At 36.8% G+C, this 27,561-nt stretch overlaps 1 protein-coding gene across 1 annotated transcript; it reads left to right on the top strand.

Moving 5' to 3' along the window:
- Positions 1-13: 13 nt before the first annotated feature.
- kpna4 (karyopherin alpha 4 (importin alpha 3)) lies at positions 14-27,394 on the top strand. The gene is made up of 17 exons (XM_059947139.1): positions 14-281; positions 6,381-6,425; positions 6,688-6,777; positions 7,650-7,679; positions 7,769-7,821; positions 11,576-11,671; positions 11,835-11,920; positions 12,294-12,380; positions 18,710-18,879; positions 18,982-19,026; positions 19,911-20,042; positions 21,115-21,243; positions 21,996-22,100; positions 22,350-22,421; positions 22,603-22,765; positions 24,582-24,676; positions 26,043-27,394. The coding sequence occupies exons 1-17, from the start codon at positions 222-224 to the stop codon at positions 26,139-26,141; spliced, it is 1,557 nt and encodes a 518-aa protein (XP_059803122.1). The 5' UTR covers positions 14-221; the 3' UTR covers positions 26,142-27,394.
- The last annotated feature ends 167 nt before the right edge of the window (positions 27,395-27,561 follow it).

The raw sequence follows: 27,561 nt of genomic DNA on the forward strand, positions 1-27,561 counted from the left end.
TTACTGCGAGTTGCCAATTGTGGCGAGAGCGAGGCTGAGTGTTTTACCGGCATTTTGCCTCCATTCCAGAGAAGGCAAAGTAGGGTCGAAGGGCGGTGGGTGGTTGGTAGGTTGGGCGGGTGAACGAACGCCGAGAGAGAGCGGGTGTTCCGGCCTGGTAATTGTTCAGTGTTCGTGAAAAAGAAGCGGCGCGGTTAGTTTCCACCCTCAGGCTCTTGGCAATGGCGGACAACGATAAGCAAAGGCTGAAAAATTTCAAGAACAAAGGGCGGGATCTGGAGGTGAAGGAGGTTTTTTTTTATTGTTCCTTTTTGGCATTTTGTTGCGGTACCGATGCCGCCACCGTCGCCGTGATGTCTTTAGCAATTTGTGAGTAATCAAAAGCCCGGGCCTGCCTGAGGCCTAATTGAGTCGCCAGGCGTGAGTGAGCAAGGCAAGCGTCCGGGCGCCTTCGCAGAGATGTGAAAAAAGTGGCTTAAGAATAAATCGGTTGCTCCGTGGCTAATACAACGCGGTTGATCTTCGTTTATAAGTTGTAATTTTCCTATGAACGGAAAGTTTTAACACATTTTCCAGAATCTCTATTTAAATGTCTTTAGTACATGTTAGTGATCGGTAAGCATGGTGGACTTTTAAAAAAAAGTGTTGGAAGTGTCTTCGTCATTTTGACGCAAGTAGCGCCTTTTCTAAGTGTAACTGGTTAGACTGTTGAGTAAATATCCTCGGGTCAAGTTAGTTCCCACCCGGATGCTTACTTTATTTCAAATATAAAGTAGAATGAACAAGAAAATAGGGTGTGTAGGTTCCAAAATAACAATCGCCTCCTGAAAACACTTACGAAAGATGAAATTTTCAGATAATCGGTATTTTTATGGAAAACGAGGAATGCCTTAAATTTGAGGATTGTAAATGCCCATTACTGACATGAACTTTTAAGGGATTTAAATTGTTTTACAGAACTAATCTGTTCACATTATACCTCTTTTTGAGTTGAGATTGAAGTCTTAAAGTTGTCTTCATTTGCACAGTCAAATCCTGTTGACATCTGCACAATGTATTATGTAATGTACTGTGTAATTCAATTGAGATAAGAATTATTTTGGTGCTGCTAGCAGACTGTTCATGTATGTTTAGTGAAAGATTGAAAGATTATCATGTTGTTTTCTGGAAAATACAATTATTTTCAAAAATGAGCATTACTTGAGTGCCACCTATAATAAGGTTTCTCATTTTAGTATGGCTACATCTTTCACACCCTTTACCACCAGAACAATAAGGCCAATGGATATAACTGTCATATCAACTTTTAAGCTGAGATTTTTGACTTCCCAAGAAGCTGGTGTCTGATATAAGTAAAATGTGAATCTCTGACACAGATTTTGACAATAACACTGTCTTGAATCTTTATAAACTTCATAACGAAGTACTAATAACTGGATGCTTTTGTGAATTAATGCACAAAGCTGGTGAATTATATTGTACAAGAGTAATTATTTTTATCGAAATACCTTTACAAAAACCAGGAATCTTTACTATAGCCACAGAAAATAGAAGCATTAGATTGCAACTGTAACCTTCCAGTAGAACTACTTTAAAAATTAAACATTTCACTGTAAAACATTTTTGGTGGTGATGGATGATGGCCCCTTCATACTTCTACAGGGATGTGCCATCTGAAGGACAGGAAAATATATTTCATTGATAGAACCCTTAAGAGTTGTGCACCTTAAGTTTTTTTTGCAAGTTTAGTGATGCCTCACCATCTATGTAAATTGAGGAAAACGTTTTTTTTTAAAAAACTATTCCTTCAAAATTATTGGCATTTAACTGTAAAACATGAGCTCATGAAGGATCTTGGCCCAAAACATCGACTGTCTGTTCCCTTCCATAGGTACTGCCTGACTTGCTGAGCTCCTCCAGCACTTTGTGTCTGTGTGTTTTGCTCCCTAACTGTAAAACATGCTGCTGCAAAGACAGAAAGGTTGGAAAATAATGGCTGGTGTTGCTTCTTAAAAGAATTGAAGTTATTTCTCAAACTAAAACAAATTCAAGCTGAATTTGTCCAAAGTATGGTCTTCTGGTTGAGTATGTAGGGCTTTCAGCTAGTGGGTTACCAAAACAACTTGACATCTCTATCTCAAAACATTTCACAGAAATGTAATCCAATAAAATTCAGTCACGACAGTAGGATATGGCTTATAACTAATGCGTGATCTCAAAAGTGGATTTTGAGGAAGAAAGGGTGTTTGGAAACCATCAGTTTATCTAGTGTTTTATTGTTGCCAGCTGAACATTAAAGGGATTGCTGTAGTGAACACTTTGTCCATAAAATGGGATTGGAGGAATGTGGAACAACTACAAGGAGCAATCACATGGACTATGTTTACAAGGAGTGATGTCCTAGGTGACCAGCTTCCATCATCAAAGTACCCCATCCTCCAGGCCATGCTCCCTCTCACTGCTGCCATCAGGAAGGAGGTTTAGGAGACTCAAACCCCATGCCACTGGGTTCAGAAGTTATTACCCCTTAACCATCAAGCTCTTGAGATAGAATAACTTTCACTTGTGTTCCTGATAATAATTGCTTATTTATTATTATTACTTCTCTGCTTTTCTTTGTATTTGTGATTTGTTGCCTTTTGCACATTGATTGTATTTGTTTACATTTTCATTCATTCTATTGTATTTCTTGGTATTAACTGTGAATGCCTGCAAGAAAATGAATGTTGACAGTGATATTACAGAAAATTCTAATGCAGACCACTTTCAAAGAATATCCCCCCATAAAAAGCATAAGGCTTCCTTGTATTTCCAACATTTGCAGTTCTTAAATATTTAAAAAATAAGTTGCTTTGTTAATATCTGTAGTTGTCTGATTGTGTTTACATTGTGGTATTTCAGTAGTACATTCTCATCTATACAGTGTTTACTTTGATGTTGAGAACCTACTTCATGTTAAAGATGATTTGTTTGACCATTACAGATTAAGTGGAGATGATGTGTGATGTTATCAGTGAAATAGAGTTGAAAGTGTTTTTGGCATTGAAGGCATGAGTAATATTCATTAACTTTATGCATGGTTTATCCATTGTGGATAATTCAGGATTTTGCTAAGGGGCATTAAATAGACTGAAAATTAAAAACTGATAGTCAATAGGTCAGGCAACTTATCTTGGAGAATTAGTCCCTTTTTATTAAGAAATATGTTTTGAAACGATTTGGAAAATTTCCTTGAGAGATCATTTGATAGAGCTATGTATCTATGTACGTTAATGCAATTTGTAATATTTCTTGAGCTGCCCAATGTTTATATTAATCATTAATATTTATTTCAAGTGGCAGAAATTACACTTGATTCTTTGATTTGTGGTTGGAGGAATACAGTCTTTACTTATCTAGTTCAATTGAATAAAGCTGCCTTTATATTTTTATTATTTAAGTATGTACATTTCGAACTGAACTAAATTAGGTCTCCAAAGACTGGAATAGTTAATAACTATAAAGAAAATGTTAGTGTAATTACCGTGATCTTGTGTTTCTTCTGAATTATAATTAATGCTGGATTTTATTTTTGACAATTCTAACTGAACTGAATTTGTGCCTCTGTCAGGATTGGTGTTCTGAAGTCAATTACGGTTTAATAGGAAATTTCAGTTTTGCCATGAAAATCTCTTATTGATCTTACTACTGATGTAAGAGACCAAACAACCTAATGATTGGAAATTGCAGAATATGCCACTTTTTGATAAATATCATTTGATCTAAATATTCTATATTTCTTAAAGCTTTATAGATTTTAGCCAATTGGCCTTTTAAGAAATGTGTTGCGAAATGGGTACAGTTTTTGATTGAATTTGGGGAATAAAGGACTTTATATGGCCAAGCCTTTGTTTAAGTAAATGTACTTTTAAAGTTGGCATAGGGTCCTTATTTTGTGTGTGGAGTTCTGTGCCTAAAAGCAGCATGAAACTGAGTTTCCCTTAATTTTGAAATGAACCATTTCCCCAAAATCACAATATAGCATCAACAGCTCTTGCTGGGTAGTCTGATCCTGTCTGCATTGGTAATAGTTGTTTCCAGCAAGTGAATTATGACGTACGTTTGTCTGAATGTAGCCTGGGAGGAGCTGATTTGCTAATCAGTGAAAACTTATGGAATGACAAAGCATTTTCTTAAGTTTTTCTGGGATTATACCTTTTCTAATTTGGAATTTTGTACTTACTTTGTCACCATATTTTGTAATATTTATTACAACATTAAAAAAACAAGTAGTTGGATTGCATGTCCTGTATCTGCAGGAATTCTTAGCACTTTGACATTCAACTCAAGTGGGATAAAAATAATATGCAGCATAAGGGATGGAGAATACATGACTGATAGTTTGCTTAACAAACCAAAGGAGGGAGTGCTGGTACACACAAATTATCATTGGTTTTAGTTGGAGAGCTGTAACTGGATTGATCGGCTTATTGTACCTAAAAGGATGCTAGGTTGAAAAATATTGGTGTTACAGATGGGCTGGAATAAGTGAAGTTTAAACAAATTGAGAAGTACTGGGTTTGGTTTGCAGTTGAATTGCTTGTTGATATTTTCTTTTAACAAAATTGATTAGATAAGTAATAGGGAGATCATTTTAGTTTGAGCAAAGGAGTCCAAGCAGAATTAGGATATGCTTTTCCAATTATTGCTGTTTGTGACAGAGTACCTTTTTTTCCAGATTTTTGTTAAGTTTAAATGTCGTTAAACTATAAATTACATTGCCTGACAATTTAAAACTATGGATTTGAGGGAATAGTAAGCAACTTGACATAGAAAATGGAAATGGCTTGATATAAAGTGTTTAATCTGTTATCGTTCCATGTCTAGAACTCTTTATTTCATACTACCACTTAAAACTTGCAAGAATCACAGCCTTGCATTTAGGGAAACTCATACTTAATATATTACTGCATTTGTTACAGGTGGTAACATGCCTGGGCAATTGAGGTTGAAAGGTTTGTTACCATAAAGTGAAAAGATAAGAATCCAGAACTTAATTGGTGGTTAATACAGTGGTATTTTTGGGAGATATGAACTATATGCAGCATCTCAAAGTATTTAGAAGGGTATCTCCATCATAATTTGCATAAATTTTTCCAAATTTCAGTGGTAAGATAGTGAATTTTAGCATTGGCATAATTACCATTGATAACATTACCATCAAGGCTGTAGCTGCCACCTGAACCTATGGATGGACTATCACTTTTGTGCTTTGTGCTAAACCCCTGAAACAGGCTCCCTACTCAGTATGAAATTGTCAGGAAAAAGAAAATACTTTCTTGAAAACTTAGATTTTTGCCAGTTTGTGGGAATTACTAGCCTAAAACTTAATCACAATGAAAAAGAAGCATTCAGGCATGCACTGAGAATTGAGTCTTTCTGGGAGCATGCAAATGCTCAGAAAAGATGGTGGAAGGAACACGCTACCTCCTTTTGTTAAGTTTAATAACACCTATTTAATTAACTGAATTCTTCAGTAACCTCAGAACCATTAGAATTGAAGAGTCCCTGAGACTGTACCATATAAAAGCAATATAGTTTTGCACTTTCCTTGGGATATTGGTTTCCAATGGAAAAGATTCAGTTAATAAGCTACAACATTACAAGTCAATATTATCATGAAATATTACTACATTGTGGAATTTTTTTATAGAATTGCTTATTTGGTGTTGAAAGGTTACTAGTTTTTTCAGATGAATTTATGAAATAAGTAATTCATTTAAAAGTTGAGTGTAAAATTGAATGCAAATGAATTATGAAATCTCACTACTTCTGTGAGTATCTTAAAACTTTGAGAACAGTTTCAGGTTCCCAGGCACCAAAAATTAAGTTTAGCCTACAGACATGAGTAACACTCTGTCCTCATCTGGTTCCCATAAAGCATAAGAATTTGGACAGCATATGTAATCTGATAACACTTAGCAGTAAACAGTCTTGATCCAGTAGTTCAAAGTAAAATCAAATTATGTATGTTACCATATACTATCTTGAGTTTCGTGTGGGCATTTCCATTTGCAGGTAAAAATGTGGAATTAGAAATTACTAATCAGGAAGAATTCTTAATTGTTTTCTTCATACTATGGGACCAATGTTTAGATCATTCAGATCTGCCTTGGGACTGCACGTGTTAATGCATTAAGCTCTAAGCACTGGCAAAATTTAAATTAGTTAAACATTGATTTTTGAGAATGCAAATGCTACTTTGTAGTTTGGAATTTTACTTTTGTTTTGTCACCACTGTAGTTTGCACCAATATAGATTTTTTAAAACTAACTGATTAAAATAGAATTGCAATTTATGTAGAAGATGAAAGGAATTGATAATATGTTTTTCTTCTTTAGTCTATGAGAAGACAGCGAAATGAGGTGGTAGTCGAACTAAGAAAGGTAAGAAATCCTGATGAAACAAAGTTGCAAAAAAAATTAAAGCAATATAATGGTAGTTGTTATAAAAATAAGTAGTTAAAATGGTAACCATTAGTGAAATAAATAACACTTAACTGGTTGCGTGCAAAATGCCTTGTAGATTATAAATAATACTTATTGTCTCTGTAAATACGTTATAAAATATCCTTTATTTTTGTTTGCATTTAATATTACAATTGAACTTCCTATTTCTCATCTGAACAAGATATTTCTACTCTTGCAGAATAAGAGGGATGAACATTTATTAAAGAGAAGAAATGTACCTCAAGAAGATGCTTGTGAAGATTCTGACCTTGACGGTGACATCCGAGTGGTAAGTACTTTGACTGCTGATTAAGACAGTTACTTAATAGTGTGGGGTTTAATATTGATGCTAGCAGAAAGTGAACAATGTTATCAAATGTTTTTCTTTGGAAGCAGTATAATATTTTTATCATTACCCACTTGATCAGTTTTACAATTAATGTAATAGAATTAATTCACATATTAGCACATTTAGAAGGAATAGGCAAATACTGTGTTTAGACTTCTTTTGTTTTTGTGCTACTAATAGAACTTCTTTAAAATCTGGAAGTTGTATTTCTTAATTTTATTTGGGTCTCAAATGTAATTTGTGATTTTACGGTAATGTTTACAATAAAACAGCCATTATAACTTGTCAGTTTTGTCATGGAGCTAATATCACAATACAGTGGGATATTGAGGAAAATTTGAATTTATATAATTCACATCAGTATTGTTGCTCATTTGAGGCTTGCATTTAAATCTAATAGTATTAGTGATCAACATTGTCTAGTTTTGGTAGTGAGGTTAAATTTCACTTCTCTTTAATGTCTGTCTTTGGGTAACTCGCAACTATTGTCAGTGCCTATTGGTACAGTTAAATGCTATATTTTAAGCTGCAAGGTTCTTGGGGTTCTCAGTTTTTTTTTCAGGCTACAGGAGAAATTACTTGTGCTGTTGAGCTCTCCTTCAACTGCAAGTTAGTCGTGGCTTTTTCTCTAATATGTCCTCCAGGCAGAAATTTCATATAATTTGTTTAAATGTTAAGTGCCTTGGGCATTTTGCCATGTTTTATTTGTTATATAGTAAGTAAAATGGTTGCAGAATTTGTAGTTATGCAGCTTATTCCAAATAAATATAAAACTGCAGTAACTTTTTAATGTTCTTGTTTACTTTCTGCAGCAAAATACGTCACTCGAAGCAATTGTTCAGGTAACTAATAAATATTAAAGTTGGATTTTATGGCACAAAATGAAGTTTATATAAGTACTTACTAATGGTATGATTATTTTCTTAAACAGAATGCTTCTAGTGACAACCAAGGGCTTCAGCTCAGTGCAGTACAAGCTGCCAGGTGAGATAGTCAACCTCTAAACTTGATAACATCTGATGGCTCAAAATTTGACTTGTATTCCTGGAAAAAAAGTGCTGGTTTTTAGAAATTTTTTATGCTATTATTTCTTACAAAGAACTGACAAGCAGTGTGCACTTCTGATTTGGAGAATAGAATGCAAGTGCCGCTGATTTGTAACTTAGCTTCATTGATAATTATTAGTGAGCAGAAATTGTTTCCAATTAAAACTTTGGTAAGGCTAAGACTGGAGGTTGTACTTAATTTTTATTCGGGTCTCAAGTGTAATTTGTGATTTTACGGTAACATTGTTTACTATAAAACAGCCATTTTAACTCATCAGTTTTGTCATGGTTCTCAAGATAAAAATGTTACTCAACAGTCTTTTCCCCTGATCATTTTCTGAGGAAGAGCTCATCAAGGTTAGAATTTTATTTTTGTTTATTGAGGTACTACGTGGAATGGCCTTTTGAGCCGCTCCGCCCAGCAACCCCTGATTTAATAAAATGGACAATCTTGAAATTCAGCTACTGATTGGCAAGTATGTGGTTGTGGCCATCTCTGAAACTTGGCTAAAGGATGGCTGCCATTGGGAGTTGAATGTCTAAGGATATACAGTGTATTGGAAAGATAGGTTCGTAGGTGGTGGTGTGACCCTGTGTATTAGAAATAATATTAAATCATTTAAAAGAGATGAAATGGGATTAGAAGGTGTTGAGTTACGAAATGGCAAGTGTAAAAGGACCCTAATGGCAGTTGTATACAGGCCTTCAAGCAACAGTGGGGATGTGGATTACAAGTTACAGCAGGAGATAGAAAAGGTGTGTCAGAAGGGTGATGTCATGATAATCATTGGGGATTTAAACATGAAAGTAGATTAGGAAAACCAGGCCAATACTGGACCTTGAGAGAATTTGTAGAATGTCGAAGAATTTGTAGAATGGCTTTTTAGAACAGCTAAAATCCACCAGGGGAGCGGCTGTGCTGGATTGGGTGTTGTGCAATGATCCTGAGGTGATAAGAGAGCTTAAGGTTAAAGAACCCTGAGGGAACAGTGATCATGATATGATCGAGTTCACTTTGAAATTTGAGAAAGGAAAACTAAAATCTAATATGTTGGTATTTCAGTGGAATAAAGGAAATTACATTGGCATAAAAGGGGAACTGGCCAAAGTTGACTGGAAAGGGACACTGGCAGGAAGGACAGTGGTGCAGTAATGGCTGGAGTTTCTGCGAAAAATGAGGAAAGTGCATGAAATCCAAATAAGTAGAAAGGTTTGAATGACAAGTGAAGTCAGAGCCAAAGTAAAAGCAAAGCAGAGGGCATACAAGAAATCCAAAGCTAGTGGGAAGCTTTTTAAAAAGAAAAAAAAATTTGCAGAAGGAGACTAAGAATGTCATTAGGAAGGAAAAGATGAAAAAGAAGCTGGCGACTAATATCAAAGAAGATTCTAAAAACTTTTTTTAAGTATATAAGAGGGAAAAGAAAGTTGAGGGCAGAGATAGGACCAATAGGAAATGAAGCTGGAGATATTGTAATGAGAGACGCAGAGATGGTAGTGGAGCTGAATGCGTATTTTGCATCAGTCTTCACAGTGGAAGACATCTGCAGTATACCGGACATTCAAGAGTGTCGGGGAAGTGAAATGAAGTGCAGTGATAGTTACGGCCGTGAAGGTGCTCGGGAAGCTTAATGGTCTGAGGGTGGATAAATCTCCTGGACCTGATGGAATGCACCCGTGGGTTCTGAAGGAAGTAGCTGGAAAGATTGCGGAGGTATTAACAATGATCTTTCAAGAATCGATAGATTCCGGATGACTAGAAAATTGCAAACGTTACTCTGCCATTTAAGAAGGGTGGGAGACAGCAGAAAGGAAACTATAGACCTGTTAGCCTGTCATCAGTGGTTGGGAAGTTGTTGGAATTGATTGTTAGGTATGAGATTATGGAATACCTGGAGGCACATGACAAGATAGGCCAAAGACAGCATGGTTTCCTGAAAGGAAAATCCTGCCTGACTAACTTACTGCAATGTTTTGAGGAAATTACAAGCAGGGTAGACAGAAGGAGATGTAGTAGATGTGGTGTACTTGGATTTTCAGAAGGCCTTTGACAAAGTGCTGCACATGAGGCTGCTTAGCAAGATAAGAGCATTCATTGACTGATCGGCACAAAACCGAGTGGGAATTCTGGCTGGCTGCCAGTCACCAATGGAGTACCATGGGTCGGTGTTGGGACTGCTGCTTTTTACGATGTACATCAGTGTTTTGGACCATGGTATTAATGGATTTTTGACTAAATTTGCCAATGGTTCAAGGATAGGTGCAGGAGTGGGTAGTGTTGAGGAAACAGAGAGCCTGTAGAGAGACTTAATAGTTTAGGGGAATGGGTAAAGAAGTGGCAAAAGAAATACAATGTTGGAAAGTGTATGGTCATGCACTTTGGTGGAAGAAATAAACGGGCAGGCTGTTATTTAGATGGGAAGAAAATTCAAAATGTAGAGATGCAAATGGACTTGGGAGTCCTTGTGCAGGATACCCTAAAGTTTAACTTCCAGGTTGAGTTGGTGGTGGTGAAGGCAAATGCAATGTTGGCATTCATCTCTAGAATTATGGAATATAGGAGCAGGGTTGTGATGTTGAGGCTCTATAAGGCACTCGTGAGACCACACTTGGAGTATTGTGTGCAGTTTTGGGCTCCTTATTTTATAAAGGATATATTGACGTTGGAAAAGGATCAGAGAAGATTCACGAGAATGATTCCAGAAATGAGAGGGTTACTGTATGAGGAACGTCCGGCAACACTTGGGCTGTATTCCCTGGAGTTCGGGGGAATGAGGAGGGATCTCATAGAAACATTCCAGTGTTAAAAGGCCTGAACAGATTAGATGTGGCAAAATTATTTCCCAAGGTAAGGGAGTCTAGGACAAGAGGGCATGACTTCAGGATTGAAGGATGTCCATTTAGCGTAGCGATGCAGAGAAATTACTTTAGTCAGAGGGTGGTAAATCTGGAATTTGTTGCCATGAGTGGCTGTGGAGGCAAAGTCATTGGGGCATTTAAGGCAGAGATAGATAGGTTCTTAATTAGCCAGGGTATCAAAAGGTATGGGGAGAAAGCAGGGAAGTGGGAATGGCTGGAAGAATTGGATCAGCCCATGATTGAATAGCAGAGCAGACTGGGTGGGCCAAATGGCCTACTTCTGCTCTTGTATCTTATGCCTAGCCTAATCGTGGTCCAATTTACAATGACCAATTAACCGATTAGTTACCCTAAACACTAGAAGTGTAACAGGTAGTGACTACTAAATAACAATCAACTGGTACGTCTTTGAAGTGTGGGAGGAAACTGGAACACCCAGAGAAAACACACGGTGTTGAGGAGAACGTCTAATCTCCCCCTTACAGACAGCAGAGGAGGGCTTTTTAAAGTCTTTCCTTCACTTCATCACTTGCTATCATTTTCCAGCCTTAGAGCTGTCAGAATTTTATACGCAATTTCTGGTCTCCCATTCCACTGTTTGCAGCTATGTGTTCACCTTTGTTCAAGCTCTTGAATTTTTTTCTAAGACTGCAGCACAATCTTGCATTATTTAAACTGCCCCTTAGATTTTTGTGAAGATCTCACTCGTCTGGCCCAATGTGTCTATTTTTGAGATTGTACTTACGAAGTATAGTGGAATGTCATACTATACTATGAAATGAATAGTGGTTAAAGGAAAAGGTTTAAGTTTTCATTTATTTCTTTTCTTCTAACAGGAAATTGTTATCAAGTGATCGCAATCCACCAATAGATGATTTAATAAACTCTGGTATTTTACCAATTCTTGTGCATTGTCTAGAACGAGATGACAAGTGAGTACTGAATGTGATCAATGTATTCAATCTGAATTAAAACTAAATGTTTTGAAAATTTAAATTTTTCCGAAAACGGAGTAGAGCAACTTTTCTCCTGATATCAATCTTTTTAAAAAATGCAATGACCTGCATTATTGGTAATATGCAATTTTTTTAATAGTCCTTCATTACAGTTTGAAGCAGCATGGGCTTTAACTAATATTGCTTCTGGCACCTCGGAGCAAACACAGGCAGTGGTTAAATCAAGTGAGTGTTTTCTATTATTATTGGACACTGATTTTCTTGACTTGTGATCTTGTAATGTTGCACCGTAATCGTTGAAATGGAGAGATCTTTATTTCTTTAAGCCTCTAGTTTAATTTTAAATTGGCATGTAATCTCGTGTTTTCAATGATTTGTTAGAAATATTAATTGGGTAAACACTGAGTTTAAACTTCTAAGATAGGTGTGGCACATCCATCTATGTGTTTTAATGTTGGCTTTGATTCTGTAATCTTTAATAGAAAGATAGTTTAAAATAGGGCATTACAACATGCTCTGCAAAAATATCTGTTTAATCCCTTGTATGCTGAAGGTTTTTTTTTCTCGAGCTTAATCCATTTTATATTTTGCTTGTTAGATGCTGTTCCCCTATTTTTAAGACTGCTACACTCTCCACATCAGAATGTGTGTGAACAAGCGGTTTGGGCTTTGGGAAACATCATAGGTATGTTTTACTTGACCTTATTCATGTTGTCACAGAACCTTCCTTCTGGAGTTACTCGGGTTCATTTACAACTTGCTATCTTAATAGAAATCTGGCTTAGGAGATCGGCTGTAAATGTAAATATTTTTTGTCTGGTCTTTTGTCTTTCTATAACATTTTCCAGATGGTCAACAAGGTTAAAAACTTAACTTGTGGTGGTTTTGTAGGAATATTTAAATGTTGGAATTCCGGTGTTTTGGATAAAAGCTTCGAATTTACTAATCGTGCATACACCCATGTTTGTACTGCAGTTTTCTCTTAACTGCCCTCTGAAATAGCCCAGCAAGCAATCAGCTAAATCAAAACTCATTTAAAACAAATAAGAATAAAACTGGACAGACAGTTCACCAATAACTAAGGCACTGAATATACAGCAGAGGTACTCCCATTCTAGTCATCCTTTCAAAACCCTCATGAGCAATAAAGTGTTATGTCTAAATTATAAGATGTGTGTCCCACGGGATAATCAAGCAAAATTCTATCAAAATTGTATTCAGGGTTCATCTCTATAAGTAACCTTCTATATTTCCATCACACATTGTCTCTTGGCATCTAACAAATCTGTAAAGATCCTACTTTTGATTGCAATTAACATTGTCTCTCAACTTTATTCAGTATTTCTCTGAATAAAAGTTTGAAGCACCTAGAATAACATTTGCATCATGTGCAATAAAAATTTGACATGCTTGAGATTTTGTGTTGAACTTTTCCAACATCAGCTGTGATTGGCAGTTTGTCTAGGAGAAGAAAAACTGATGTCAAACCTCCACTGCCTTGTGGCTATACCCATTCAATGGAAGGCTTCAGGTGTAAACCCCAAAGGGAAAAATTTGGAGCTGGAGTCCCTAAGACATTTCTACATTGAGCTCAACACTGACTGGCAACTCCTGCAACGCTGCTGGTATCAAACTATATCAATTTCTTGCCTTCCTTTGGATTCATCTGAAGCCTGGAGAGTGGACTTTGCTAAATGGGCAAAGCTTGCTGTCCATATCGTACCGCTCAGACTTGCGTATCTAGACAGTTAGGCACACATCTGTGGTCGATCCTGACCAACGGAGGCTTCACTCACTATGCAAACTGCTGGATTTTACTTGATCAATACTCAAATTTACTCTTTAGTCACTTATTAGATTTCTTTAAGTGAGCTTGAGTTTAAAGAAAATGCATTCCTGGCCCCTGGTGTTCTAAATGTTCAGCTCCCATTCCAGCCCACTGTTTTGAATCCTTGGCTGCCCCTCCAGACCTCTGCTTTTGGCTACTTGTTGGGCTTAAACTCTAGCTTGGGTTCTGTATGAATGAATGAGCCAGGTGCTGCACCATCAGGATTTGCTGACAATCAGAATCTGAGTTATTACAGTTTTACTGTACTCTGGGTGGGACAACTTGAGTGCCCATCATTTAGAGTTGCCTGTTATAGTATCATCACTAACTGGGCTGGCTGAGTCCTGATGGGCAAAACTCAGGTTGAATAAGTGGCAGGTAATGGCTGAACCAACATAAGGGTAAAACTGTTTTATCTTGGCAAAGCTTCCATTTGCAATAGCAACTGTCCATTACAGTTTCAGTAGGAGTAATGACTGTCCAATCTCTGAGGAGACAGAAATCCTTTCTTTGCATCGAGAATCTCTTCTATCATTTTGGGTGGTAATACCCTGCTGAATAGGATTGACTTGGAGCAAGTTTGACAGCTTAACTGAGTGTCCATTAGATGCTATGGGGTATCTGGAATCTCATGGCATAGCATATCACTCAACCAATACAATTAACCTAAAGGATTAATTCTGGTTTAATGAAGATCGCTGAAGATCATGTTAGGTGCAGCACCAGGTACACCTAAAAATGAGATCCAGACAGATGAAGTTACAACAGTGTTGTAGAAGCTAAATCGCATGTACAATTAACACATTTAAGCAATCTTCAAGCTCATGGATCTAATCAGTCAGTACTTTGCAGTTGCATACAAGGATGGTAATTAAATATATCTATTGTTGAGGTGGCAACAAATATTTCCTTGTTGAATGTCAAAGATGACACTGAACCATCTTTGTCCAGATGTTTAGACTGATCCTTTTCAGCTGCCACCTGATATGCCCAGCATCTCTGCAGCTATGCTTTAGTCGCACCATAAGATGTCAGGAGGCAGCTGGTAACACTGGATAAAGTGGAAGACTGGAGCCAGGCAACATCCATTTTGTCATACTGAAGATTTGTGCTCAAGACCAGCTTTGACTCCAGTGAAACTGCCCCAGTATTTTCTACTGGGCAGCTGGGAGAATATTGGGTCTTAATATCCATTTAAAAAAAAATACAAATCCAATCTAAGTATTGCCAATTAATTATTCTAATTTTCAGCAAACTGATCACTTGCTACTGCAGTCAGAGGTTCCCATCAGCTTCAAAAGGGCATCAGTCAGACTGGTGTACAAGAAGAACTGGGTGAGCTGCCTAAACTATGTCACTCGTTAGCACTTGACATCTATGGGAAGTGTTTGAGAGGCTGGTCGTGGCTAGAAGCAACTGCTGCCTAAGCAAGAACCTGGGCCCTCTGTAAATTTCCTACAGTCATAATAGGTCTACAGCAGATGCCATTTTGTTGGCTCCATTTGTCCTTCGACTACCTGGACAACAGCAATATCTATGTCAGGCTGGTTTTTTTTTATTATTGATTACATCTCCGTGTTCAATACCATCATCCCCTCAGTACTAATCACCAAACTTCAAAACTTGGACCTTTGTACCCCTCTTTAACTGGATTCTCCATTTCCTTATCAGGAGACCACTGTCAGTCAAATCAGAAATAAGACAGAATAAAGACAGCCAATAAAGGCGCTCTTCAAGGATGTATGCTTAGCCCTTTGCTCTCCTTTCTACACTTGACTTTGTAGCTAGGCATCTCTTAAACACCATTTATAAATTCGAAAGTGACAGAATCTCAGATGATGACGAGGTGGTGTACAGGAGTGAAATCTGCTCGATGAGTGGTGTTACAACAGCAGCCTTGCACTTAGTGTAAATAAGCCAAGAACTGATTGTGAACTTCAGGAAGCGGAAGTCAGGAGAACACATACCAGTCCTCATTGAGAGGTCAGCACTGGAAAAGGTGAGCAGATTCAAATGTCTGGGTGTCATCATCTTTGCAGATCTAACCTGGGCCTAACGTATCAATGGAATTGCAAAGAGGCATGCTAGAGACTATATTTCATTGAGTTTGAGGAGATTTTTGTATGTTACGAAAGACTAGCAAATTCCTACAGACATGCCATGGACAGCATTGACTGGTTGCATCTCTGGATTGGAGACACCAATGCACAGGGACGGAAAAAGCTGCCGAGGGTTGTAAACTCACCCAGCTCCATCAAAGGAACTAATTTCACCATTGAGGACATCTTCAATAGTTGATGCCTTAAGAAGACTTCGTCCGTCATTAAGGACTCTCCATCTAGACAATGCCCTCTTCTCAGTGCTACCATCAGGGAGGAAGTACAAGAGCCTGAAGATACACTTGGTGATTTTGGAACAGCTTAGTTTTTTTTTTCTGCCATTAGATTTCTGAACAGACCATGAACCCAAGAATACTACTTCACGTTTTCTTTTTATGCTACTTATTTTTGTTCATTGTTGTAATTTATAGTTCTTGTGTATTGGACTGTACTGCTGCCACAAAACAGCAAATTTCAGAAGATATGTTTGTGATAATAAACCTGATCCTGATTCAAATTGTAAGTGTTGCTAGGAATGCTATCAATTGGCACATGGTCACTAAGAACTTTCACTCCTTTGTTTGGGTTTCACTACTCTATTAGGTAGATATGGCTCATTATAGCATTAATCCAAACACAGAAGAGCTGTTTGTGGATCTAAGAAAGTTTGGTGGTGAAACATCACAGCTGCTATGGAGATGGTAGACACTTCAATGTTTGTTGTCATCCATCGTCAAGGCATGGCAATAATTATGTGGGAATCCACTGCAATGGGATTCCAGCCATGGAAAATCCCTCAACTATTGATCTTAGCTTCCTATCGCTGAGCCAGTTTTAGATCCAATTTGCCATTCTACTTCAGATCCCAAGTGCTATTACTTAATTGAGTATGTCATGTGGGATCTTGTTAAAATCCTTGCCAAAAACAATGCAGACTACATGAAATGCACATCCCTCAGCGTTCCTTGTTAGTTCAACATAAGTTTGATCAAGTTTGTTAGAAATGACATCCCCTGAATAAATCTAAGCTGAACGATCCTAATTATTTCATGCCTTTCTAAATAAATATTTGTGCATTACCTTAGAATGACAATTTGTCCACCACCAAGTTTGAACTATGATGCACCATCAATAACTCTCGGAGACGTGAGGCGAGAGATAGGCTTTGCTTAGCTGGAAGAGAGAGCACTATCAGCAGCAAGAGACCATCGCACAACATCCTGGAGACTTGAGGGAGGAGCAGTGCCTCCAATCGCCTTTATACAGGGGTCTGTGGGAGGAGCCACAGGAGCAATCAGCAGGGGGGGCGTGTCCAGACAGGTATATGTAGTTCACCACAAACTATTTGGCTTGTAATTACTTTATCCCTTCCTTTTAAATGTTAGTTATCTCCAGTTTTGTACCCATAGTCTGAGAACACTTCTGTTCCTCTTGTAGCTAGGACTTTCTTGTGTGCTAGGCCCCAACAGTCCTCAGCTGCTTCATCTGTTCCATTCTTGCCATCATCATGAGAGAAGTGAGTAATTTCTGGTCATTGCACAGTATTCATTTGATGCACAGTTCAGAAAATGAGTCTGTTCCTACATGTAGCAAGTCCTACACATTTAGGCATAAAAGATCTTCGCATGGTCACATTTGTACCATGCGATGATGATCTTCAACAAGAGTAAGTATAACAACCTGTGTTTGCAAACATCCTCTCCACATCCATTCCTACTGGACATTTCAATGTTCAGTAGGTTTCAATGAGATTCCGCCACGCCCCCCCCCCCCCCCCCCCCAATTCTTCTAAACTCCAGCAAATATAGACCCAGGGCCATCAAACAGTCCTCATACATTAACTCTTGTGTCCCTGCGATTATTCACATGAGCTTTGGACCATCTCCAATGCCAGCACATCCTTCTTGGATAGGAATCCAAAATTGCTCACAGTATTCCATGTTGTCTTCTAACAATGCCTTGTAAAACCTCAGCATTACATCCTTGCTTTTATGTTCTAGTCTTCTGGAAATGAATGCTAACATTGCATTTGCTTTACTACTGATTGAATCTGCAAGTTGACCTTTATGGAATCCTTCACAAAGACTCTCAAGTCCTTTTGACAGAAAACAAGTGTATTGAGAAAAGGATATTAAAATTATAATTTTGTATACAACACTATAGTCTTTCGAGATTTATTTACAAAAATTTATGAAAGTTTAATATTGTCTGTCCACAGATGTAGGCAAAAAGTAATCCTGTAGATTTTTTCTGGGGTATTTTATTTTCAGTTGTTATGACTTAAATAACCTCATGAATATGACGTGAAGGACATCCAGTCTCAGCCTCTGCTTTGCACTCAAAGGCCAGCAACATGGTTGGGTGATAAAGGACATTTGTGGAACTTGGGTTGTCTCTAGATGGTGGGTTCTAGGATCAGATGTCTGTGTGAGCAGGAAGCACAAAGGCCAGTCATTCAGCAGGTCTGGTGTTCAGAGTCCTGTCATCAGTTACTCCAGAGATCAGTACCAAGGATTGAAGGTCAATTGGAAGTTGGAGACTGGAGGCTTGTCTTAGATGACTGTGTGTGGGGGTGGTTGGGAGGAAGGAAAGGGGCTTGTTTTGCTGTTAATTGTTCTGTGTTCTGCTAAGCAATAGACATGCTGTGTTGGTGCCAGAATGTGTGGCAGCACTCAGGGCATGTGGGTTAGGAGGAGTGAAAATATGTTACATTTAAGATGCATGATCTTAAAGCACATCCTTGATAATTTAGTATAACATTTATTACTCTGTTCAGTTGCTATATTCAACTGAAATATTAACACATGGTGACATTCACATACTAAGATAGGCATGAGAGATTCCAAGTATATTTTGAAATAAAAGTTTTAAGTCCCAGTATTTCAATATTAATTTATTATTAATCAAACAGATGAGTTCATTGTTTTGTATGTAAACTGAATGCCCAAAAATCAGCTGCCTGCACATTAAAAAGAATTGTGAAGATATAAATGCATATCTTTTTAGAAATGCTTTCTGCTTTTTCTGGTGGATTGAGCTTTGATAAAAAAGGAACTTAATGTTTATTCCCTCAATTCTTACAAACAGGGGACGGTCCTCAATGCAGAGATTATGTCATTAGCCTTGGAGTTGTGAAGCCCTTACTTTCTTTTATTAGTCCATCTATCCCCATTACCTTTCTTCGAAATGTCACTTGGGTGATGGTTAATCTCTGCCGTCACAAGGATCCACCCCCACCAATGGAAACAATTCAGGAGGTAGGTTTAACTTTGATTTGTTTCACAATTTAAAATGTTTCAGCAGCTACTTCAGAAAGAGAAAAATGTACTAATGTTTGGGTGAATAAACTTTCTCCCTAGATTCTTCCAGCTTTGTGTGTGCTCATCCACCACACAGATGTTAATGTAAGTAATACACATAAAATTGTCCTTAAATTCTAGAAAGTAATTGGTATAATATATTTTCCTTCTATGTATTTTTGTTCTATTCTTTGGTAATATCAAACATTACAAATGGAGATCACAGCAGTATATAGTTCTTCATATTCCTCTCTTTCTGGTGGTTTTCTCATCCACTTCTACCTTGCTGTCTCTATGCCTTCAAATTTGATGCTCATTTACTTACCACCAAAACTTTTTATCTTTCCATGACCTATTTTTTAAACCCGTATTCTTTCTGTCGCTAGTGTTACATTCCTTTTATTATTCTCCCAGGTAATGACTGGAGGCAGCTGCAGCGAGGTTCATGCCCTTTAATACTGCTTTCTGCTTTCTCCAAGGGCCTTGATAGAAAAATCTGGTCAAAATGGTGAATTAAAATTTCTGTTTCCCATGTCCATTTTACTAATCTCTTTTGCTTTCTGTTTCATTCCACTACCATCTCATAATGTCTCTTTCCTTTTGTATACCCCACATCTCTCCCATCATATCTGCCAGTCATTCCCCTTTCCAATTATCTTGTGATATTATTGTCCTTTTTATGAACATAAAATGTGAGAAATTTGTTCTTTATAAGCAATAATATTTGAGAAAATCACATTTTTATATAATTTATAATGGAAAAATTCAGTGACTGAATCTTGATGTTGGGGACAAATGATGCAGGTAAACAATATGAAATGGAGTCAGTTTTGTATTTCCGTTAATAATGAATTAAATTTGGTATGTGAAGGTTAAATTATGCATGTAAGGTGATTTATTGGACATTTGGCCTTTGTTTAAATTATGTAAACATTTTTCATTGTAACTGTCAAATTGTTATTTGTACATTAAAATGTATTTTACTTCAGATTTTAGTAGACACTGTTTGGGCACTGTCCTACCTAACAGATGCAGGAAATGAGCAAATTCAGATGGTCATAGATTCGGGGATTGTCCCTCATTTAGTCCCCCTTCTCAGTCATCAGGAGGTCAAAGTTCAGGTAAGATTACTGAATAATGAATTTGTCCTCCAGATCTTTTGGTTCTAAATAACATTGGAAGAACTTGAAATTTTAAGATTTTTAGTATCCAATCTTAAATGGGATATTTAAATTTGGACCATGTTCAATTAATATTGGATCAGTACTGGGAATGGTGTAGCTGTTTTGGTGGCTTCTGTCTGGAAGTTTCATGTGACTCCTGTTAGATCGAAACAAATCTAGATGAAATAGGAAAAAGTAGTGCTAAAGATTGTAGAATTTTAAGTTTGAGGGAAGTTGCCCATCATTACTTTGCTCTACCCTTTGCAGTGATTTAAATGTCTTATTTGCTCAAAGTCACCACAGGTTGTAATGAAGAGGTCCTTCTATTTATACTTGATACTCTTTAAAATTTTGTCCAAATTCTTGGGTAGAAAGGTATTTCTAATAAAACAATGTAGTGTCCATTACCCAGCATGATTATTTCTCATGTCATGATAGTCTAAGAAATTACAAGTACGTGGGACACAGTTTACTTGCAGCTGGTCTAAACTGAGGCAGAGTAAATCAGCCAATTAAATGTATGACTAATACTCACTCAGTTGAATGGAACTTGGCAATTTTTGCATTAGTCATGGATCAATTATGATTAATATCCTTGTTTCATTGTACTGGGAAATTTAATGTTCAGTTTAATATTTTAAGAGTTAGCTGTAGAATTTGTATATAACTAGTACGGTATGCAAATTATTCTGGGGGATCTTGCCATTTAAACAACAGAAAGTGCATGTCTAATTTGACCAGATAAAACTGGCATTCATCTTGTGCCAAGATATGCTGTTGAGATATGTCATTACAGACTCAACTGCTTGAATATAATTAGCTGTACACCCTGTAGTTACTAAATTGAGTAATATTGATTAAGGGGCATTGAATTTTAGAAACTATTTGCTTCCAGTAGCTAGATATGATCTTAAATTTGCCAAATGAAATTTAAAACTGTTTCAATTTGATGTTTGGTTTTTAAACTAAAAACAGCAAAATCAAATTTTAGGTAATTTTTTGTAGTTTAAAAATATCAATATTTGCCTAGACTGCAGCTTTGCGAGCCGTGGGAAATATTGTAACTGGTACTGATGAGCAGACACAAGTCGTCCTCAACTGCGAAGCTCTTTCTCATTTCCCAGGATTGCTGACACATCCTAAAGAAAAAATCAATAAGGTAAGAGATTACTGTCTGTTGCGGCCGAAGTTCCCATGGATTTGGTTCCTTAGTTTAGAAGATATGATTGATAACATTAGAGGTTCTGTTGGAAATGATGAATTGCAAATTACTGGCACTGTGTGTCTGTAGTGGGGGTAGAATTCTTTTAATATGGGTATCTATAAATGGTAAGATAGTAATGTTATGTAGCATGAAAATTGACATTTTCTGTTAAAAGTATATGGTAATTCTAAAATACACCAGTGAAAAAATAGTGTAATTTTGTGTGTATGTGTGAGATGGGGGTGGGGGCTGGGGGTGGGGGCTTGGTATTGGCTGGCACTATGGATCTGATTTCATTTGTGAGCATCAGTGCTGACACTGAAGTGCATCTGAAGGTAATCACTTACCATTTAAGGGGCTTTATGGTGTGATTTTGCCAATGATTACAGCCTCAAAAGTCCATTTGCCAGCTTGAGTATGCCAGAATATTGTGACAGGGTGCCATTGATTTCTCCCTGTGAACTGATCCAACAGAGTTAGCGTCAAAATAAAAACATTTTTGATAGGATCTTGAAAGTGTGCAGAGCATGTTAATTTTGATAACTCGCTGTTATTCTGTGCCAATATATCTTCAGTAGTAATTCTTTTAATATGTTCAAAACTAAAAATGCTTATGTATTTCAAGGTGAGAACAGAATTGGTCAATGTTATTTGGAAGTAAATATTCAATGTACTGAAACTTCTTTTCTACCAATCAATTAATACAGGAGGCTGTCTGGTTCTTATCTAACATAACCGCTGGGAACCAGCAACAAGTACAAGCAGTGATAGATGCAAATCTTGTTCCTATGATTATACACCTCTTGGATAAGGTGAGGGGTCCATTTGATTTCTTTTTGTTCCATTTATTTGCACAAAAAGGAGTAAATTATTTCCATTTTAAAACCAATTCAGTGAAAAAGTGGATCAGATAAGCACACTTTAGTGCAAGATTACCAAAGTCATAATTGTGGATTCACTTTTGTATTGTACTGTTGAACAATATTGCTGGATCCAGAGTTTCTGGAAATTTGTCAGTTGTGTTGTGTTCTATTCTGTCATGCTTTATTTCTCCTTCCTAGGGTGACTTTGGTACTCAGAAAGAAGCTGCTTGGGCAATAAGTAATCTAACTATTAGTGGCAGGAAAGAACAGGTGAGTAAAACTAGAATTCTAGTAAAACAATTGTCAGGAAAGCACAGTAAGCTAAGTATAATGTCCTATGTTAAATTGGGGAAGTTTTAGTGTACAATTTCATTGGAGTTTGTAAACATTTTGTCGTTGCTATTTTGGGAAAGATGCATGATGTGAAACTAATTGAGTTTTTTTCCAATAGGTCGCATACCTGATCCAACAAAAAGTAGTCCCTCCATTCTGTAACCTGCTAACAGTGAAAGACTCGCAGGTGGTGCAAGTGGTATTGGATGGGTTAAGTAATATCCTCAAGATGGCAGATGATGAGGCAGAAACAATAGCTAGTCTGATTGAAGAATGCGGTGGTAAGAACAACATAATCCTCTGTAAAAATAATCAAGTCAGTTATCAAGCATAAATTGAGAATACATTATGATTTCCTGAGAGATTTTTCGGTTAGTCATGTTGTGTTAAGGCAGTTAGGGAACAAATTGAGGGAGAAGCATGTTCCTGAGAATATTACCCTGTCAGATTAGTAGCTGATGGAACAAACTTGTCTAATTGACAAATTCTGAACAGAAAATGTGAACTCTTTTTCTTATTTGATGGGTTTTGGATGTATTTTGTCCGTGCTGTGGTGATATTTTAGCAGGTTCATATCTAATGGCACCATTGTGTCTATAACTTATATTTTTGACACAATTTGTTGTTACATCCAGCAGGGGTTGCTTCATTCTAAATGTAAGAACGTTTACATCTGTTTTACATTAATTGTACTAAATGAGATGTTGGCTTGTAGCTGTTTATAGATGGTTCTAAACCACGTTTGATAATTTTGATGTACCTGCTTTTAGTTTGGATTTAATGCCTTAAGACAAACTTTCTTTTAAACAATAATTGAAAGCTAACATCACTGATAGTAGGAAGAGAAGCCAGTGTGGCAATACTATTACATGTCATTACTAGTTTATTATTTAGGGCTAAAGAATAGATTGGAGCCGTAATGCAAAATTATGAGAACTCTATCTTCAGAGTCCTTTCCAAGTTGGTGTTTGCCATAGAATGGCTTAGTTGAAGTACTTGGACCCTTCAAAAACACCATACTGTCTGTATTGCTGTTAATTATGTCCATTGTTATCATGCCTCTGTGGAGCTCGGATTCCTGAATATGATCCCAGCTTGCATTGACAGAAAAATCTGATTATAGATTGGAAGGAAGATGAGGAAATTCAGCTGCAAAGTCCACCTAAACATTTGCAAACTAGAGAACTAAGCATCCATGGATGGTAACATGATGAGTTATGGAAAGCATGATGTTGAGGAAAGATTATTTTGAATGCTAGTCTTTTGGGCATGAAAATTGTGCATGTTTATTTGGTTTAATTTTTATAAAGTAGAAGATTAATGTTAGACAAGTGCCAGAAACCTGTTGTTTTGGAGTAGTAGAAATATATGGATTAACTGGGAAATGAATTGAAGTATTGATAATTAATGGATGCCGCATCATTTAATGGTTATGGGTGAAAAACATTCTGATTTACAAAGATGCTGGGCAACTTTAAGGTACAATACATCCAATTCTTTGAGTGGTCGCATAGGGAAATGTGCCAGCGGATTTGTCAAAGGTTCACCCAACAGCAGGGGAAAATCAAATAATACATATGATAATACTGGAGGTTCACTAAAATGTTATCCAGGATAGCAGAAACTTCTAAAAGGCCACTCAATTTTGGACAATGCAAGAAGGCAATCGGGCCTTTGGATTGTGTGTTCTTTAAAAAAGACAAGTTTTAACAATAGTGTTAGTTGAGATTGCATTTGGGACTGAAGAAGGGTTGGAAACTTTCTAACTTATTAAAAGCCTTGGATTTTTAAATGTCTCTTGCAGTCTTGAAGATCGGAATGCCTTAGACAGTGAAGTTATTTGTTGCATTGTTTCTGGGTTTTTTTGGCTTCATAAGATTGACATAAGTGGTAATTTTAAGTTAAATGGTATCTGCATGAAATTTCTAGATATTGGTGTGCAGCCTGTACTTTCTATTTCATTATATACTGCATGCCACTGTCTCCTAAAATTAAAATCCTGTAGCTACTGCTATCCTTTGGGAGAGGCAATCATAAAATTGCCTCCAGTAATACTTAGTCAAAATTGCAAATGTCTAATTTTCTATTTCTCTTCAGGGTTAGAAAAGATTGAACAGTTACAACACCATGAAAACGAGGACATCTATAAATTGGCATATGAGATCATTGATCAGTATTTCTCAACAGATGATGTAAGTCGAACGAATACCAAATATGATTTTTTTTTTAACTCAACATATGTTTCCTTTGTTGAGGTGGGGTCTCTGGAGCTGAGTACTGTGTCACTCTCCAGAATGTTCAAAGCTTATTACCCAGTGTTAGGGAATGTATACCCCTTAAATATTCAACTGTGTGAAGCAGTTTTTGCATTATATAGTGCATTTTATTATATATTATATTAATATATATAATACTATATATTAATGTAGTGCATCATCTATGCACTATATTAACTGTCAAAGCTTTTTGATAATGATTCTGAAGCCAACAACCACAACATGCTGACTTGAATAATTCAGATACCCACACTTGAAAGAGAATATTATGGCATTTGGACAGGATGCAGAGGGGTACCAAATGGTAAGGGTTGGAAAATATTTAATTCTCGGAAGAGGGGAAGATTTTACAAAATTGATGGAGGTGCTGAATTGAGGGCTTTCCACAGGTGACAACTCTGGTAATGGTCAAAGGTCCAAAACGTCAAATTAATGGTAATTAGCAGCCAGAGAGACATTTACCAAGATAAAATTAACAAATTGTCGGTTTCTCAAAGAAGTGGCTGCTGGGATGAAAGGTTTAAAAGGGTTTAAAATCATTGTACTCAGTGGAGACATGGGTGGCATAGAGGTATAGTGATAAGTGGTTCGGACTTGCAGCTCCACTTTGTGTATTGTCTCTGTGGAAGTTGCACATTTTCCTGTGATTGTGTTCCATCCCTTCAGTGGAAACAGACTCATAATTCTGAAATGTAATTTAAATGATATTTGAACACTGGGGGGGGGAATAAAACAAAATTGTATTGGAGAGCAGCTTCAAACATTCTGGCAAGCTAGTCTAAAAGGGTTTCCTGCAAAAGTCCTCAAACTCACCAAGTTTATTGTGGCGAGATTATTATTTCATATTCTGTGTTGTTAAAGTTAGATAGAATCCTCTCCTAATTGCCTGTTTGCTATGTCCTTTTACTTCTGAATGTCATCTCAGTGGGCTATAATCCACTGATACATCTGTCTTTCATTATGATTTCAATATATAAATCTCAAAAGAACCTTGGTTCTCTGGGATATATGCATTGTCAGAGATAAATGGTGAGTTGTATGTATTTTTAGGCTCCTTTTCAATGGAATCTGTGAGAGATCTACATCTCATTAAATTTATTTGGTTATTTCAGGGGTATGTTGATCTTAGTGCAATGGATAATGGTAGATACAATTGTGCAGAATATTACTGTTCTTCAGCTTCAAGCCTATTTACAGACTTATCCCTCACTACCCCCAATGTGATAGATACTCTGGAAGTTTTTTGCACACTGTCTCAGTTTATTTTTTCTTTCTTTTTAAGATTGATGAAGATCCTGCCTTGGTTCCTGAAGCAATTCAAGGTGGGACATTTGGGTTCAATTCATCTACCAATGTTCCAGCAGAAGGCTTCCAATTCTAGAAAGGCATAATTCCTGGAGCAAGTGGAAATAATGCAGCACTAAAGGAAGGTTTAATCGATCATGCTTGGCTCATACGGGGTCCACTGCTGCATTAAATCAGAGAGCTGTTTTGCAGATTGCGTTTGGTATCCGAGAAAAGCCCAAATGAAGTCAAGCTGGCGAGTGGGTGCGAGTGCGCGTGAGAGTGGTACATTGTTATAAAATTTCACAGTGAATGCTATTTAGGTTGTTTAAAGAAAGGGGGCTTAAAGTCAAAGAAAGGTCAATGTCTACAAAATAACTAAACCAAGATCAAATTCAGTTATCTAAAATTAGAAGAATGAAGCACTTAAGATACTTCAAACTTCATAAACCAAGAAAGGGACATCGACCAAGTCAGAAGACCGAGTCAAGGCCTTGCTATGAAGCACTGTGTGAATGGACCCACTGTATGAATGTCTGGACTCAGTGCTGTGGAGCCAGGTTCATTACTTGAAATCTTGGGCTCTGTATTCACTCATAAAAATAAACTCCTAATCACGGAGTTATGTGTGGAAGAGTAGTGTATGGGCGTGATGTTGTATGTGAACGCATGCAAACTTGATTGCCTTCAAGCGGCTAACGAATAAACCCAGAAAAACACCAAAATGAGTTTGTTTTTATTAATATTTAACATACACTGGAGAACTTAACCAATTTAGCAGCAGTGCATTGTATAATTTATCTGCAGCAATTTGGATTGAATCTTGCAGCATAAGTATTTTGCTTGTTTTATTTCCACCTTGGCTATTCTATTTTTTTAATGTTTATAAAACTTGTGTACTTGTTATTAATTGTTCCTCACTTACCAATTGCAACAATTAAATGCTGTGAGTTGCTTTCCGTATGAATCACGAATATAGTAATAACTTAATTGTAATGGAGGTAAGCTGCTCACGTGCACAGATATTGCAGAGGAAAAAATAGAACATGTACATGCTCTGCTGCTTAATAAACTGAAAAGTTGCCATAATTTAAATCCAAGAAACTTCAAAACTCTTGCAGTATTGTGGAGCCTATCAATATTAGTCATAACTTAGATAAATGAAGTTGACTAAGATAAACAAATGATATGCACCTATTAATTGATGGCTACTTCTGATTTATTTTAGCTATTTTTTAGTTAGTTCCTGTGTAGAATATAGCACAGAATCTTTTGGGGGCAAATGCTGTTCATGAACATTTGTTTCATATTTTCCTGTAATTTTTCCTAATTAAAATATTTTGGTTGTGACTGGTTTTGGTGCTTATTTTCTGCTAAAGGGGTTGTTAATAAAAGTTAATGCAGGTTATCCAACCAAATGTAAAATTACCTTTGATATTTTTGGGTTCATTTAAAAAATATTAGATAAAGTAGCTGTGAACCATCTGGACCCCTTTAAAAAGAGTGTGTTTCAAGAG

This window comes from Hypanus sabinus, chromosome 2, assembly GCF_030144855.1.
Source record: "Hypanus sabinus isolate sHypSab1 chromosome 2, sHypSab1.hap1, whole genome shotgun sequence".
Taxonomy (NCBI): Eukaryota; Metazoa; Chordata; class Chondrichthyes; order Myliobatiformes; family Dasyatidae; genus Hypanus; species Hypanus sabinus.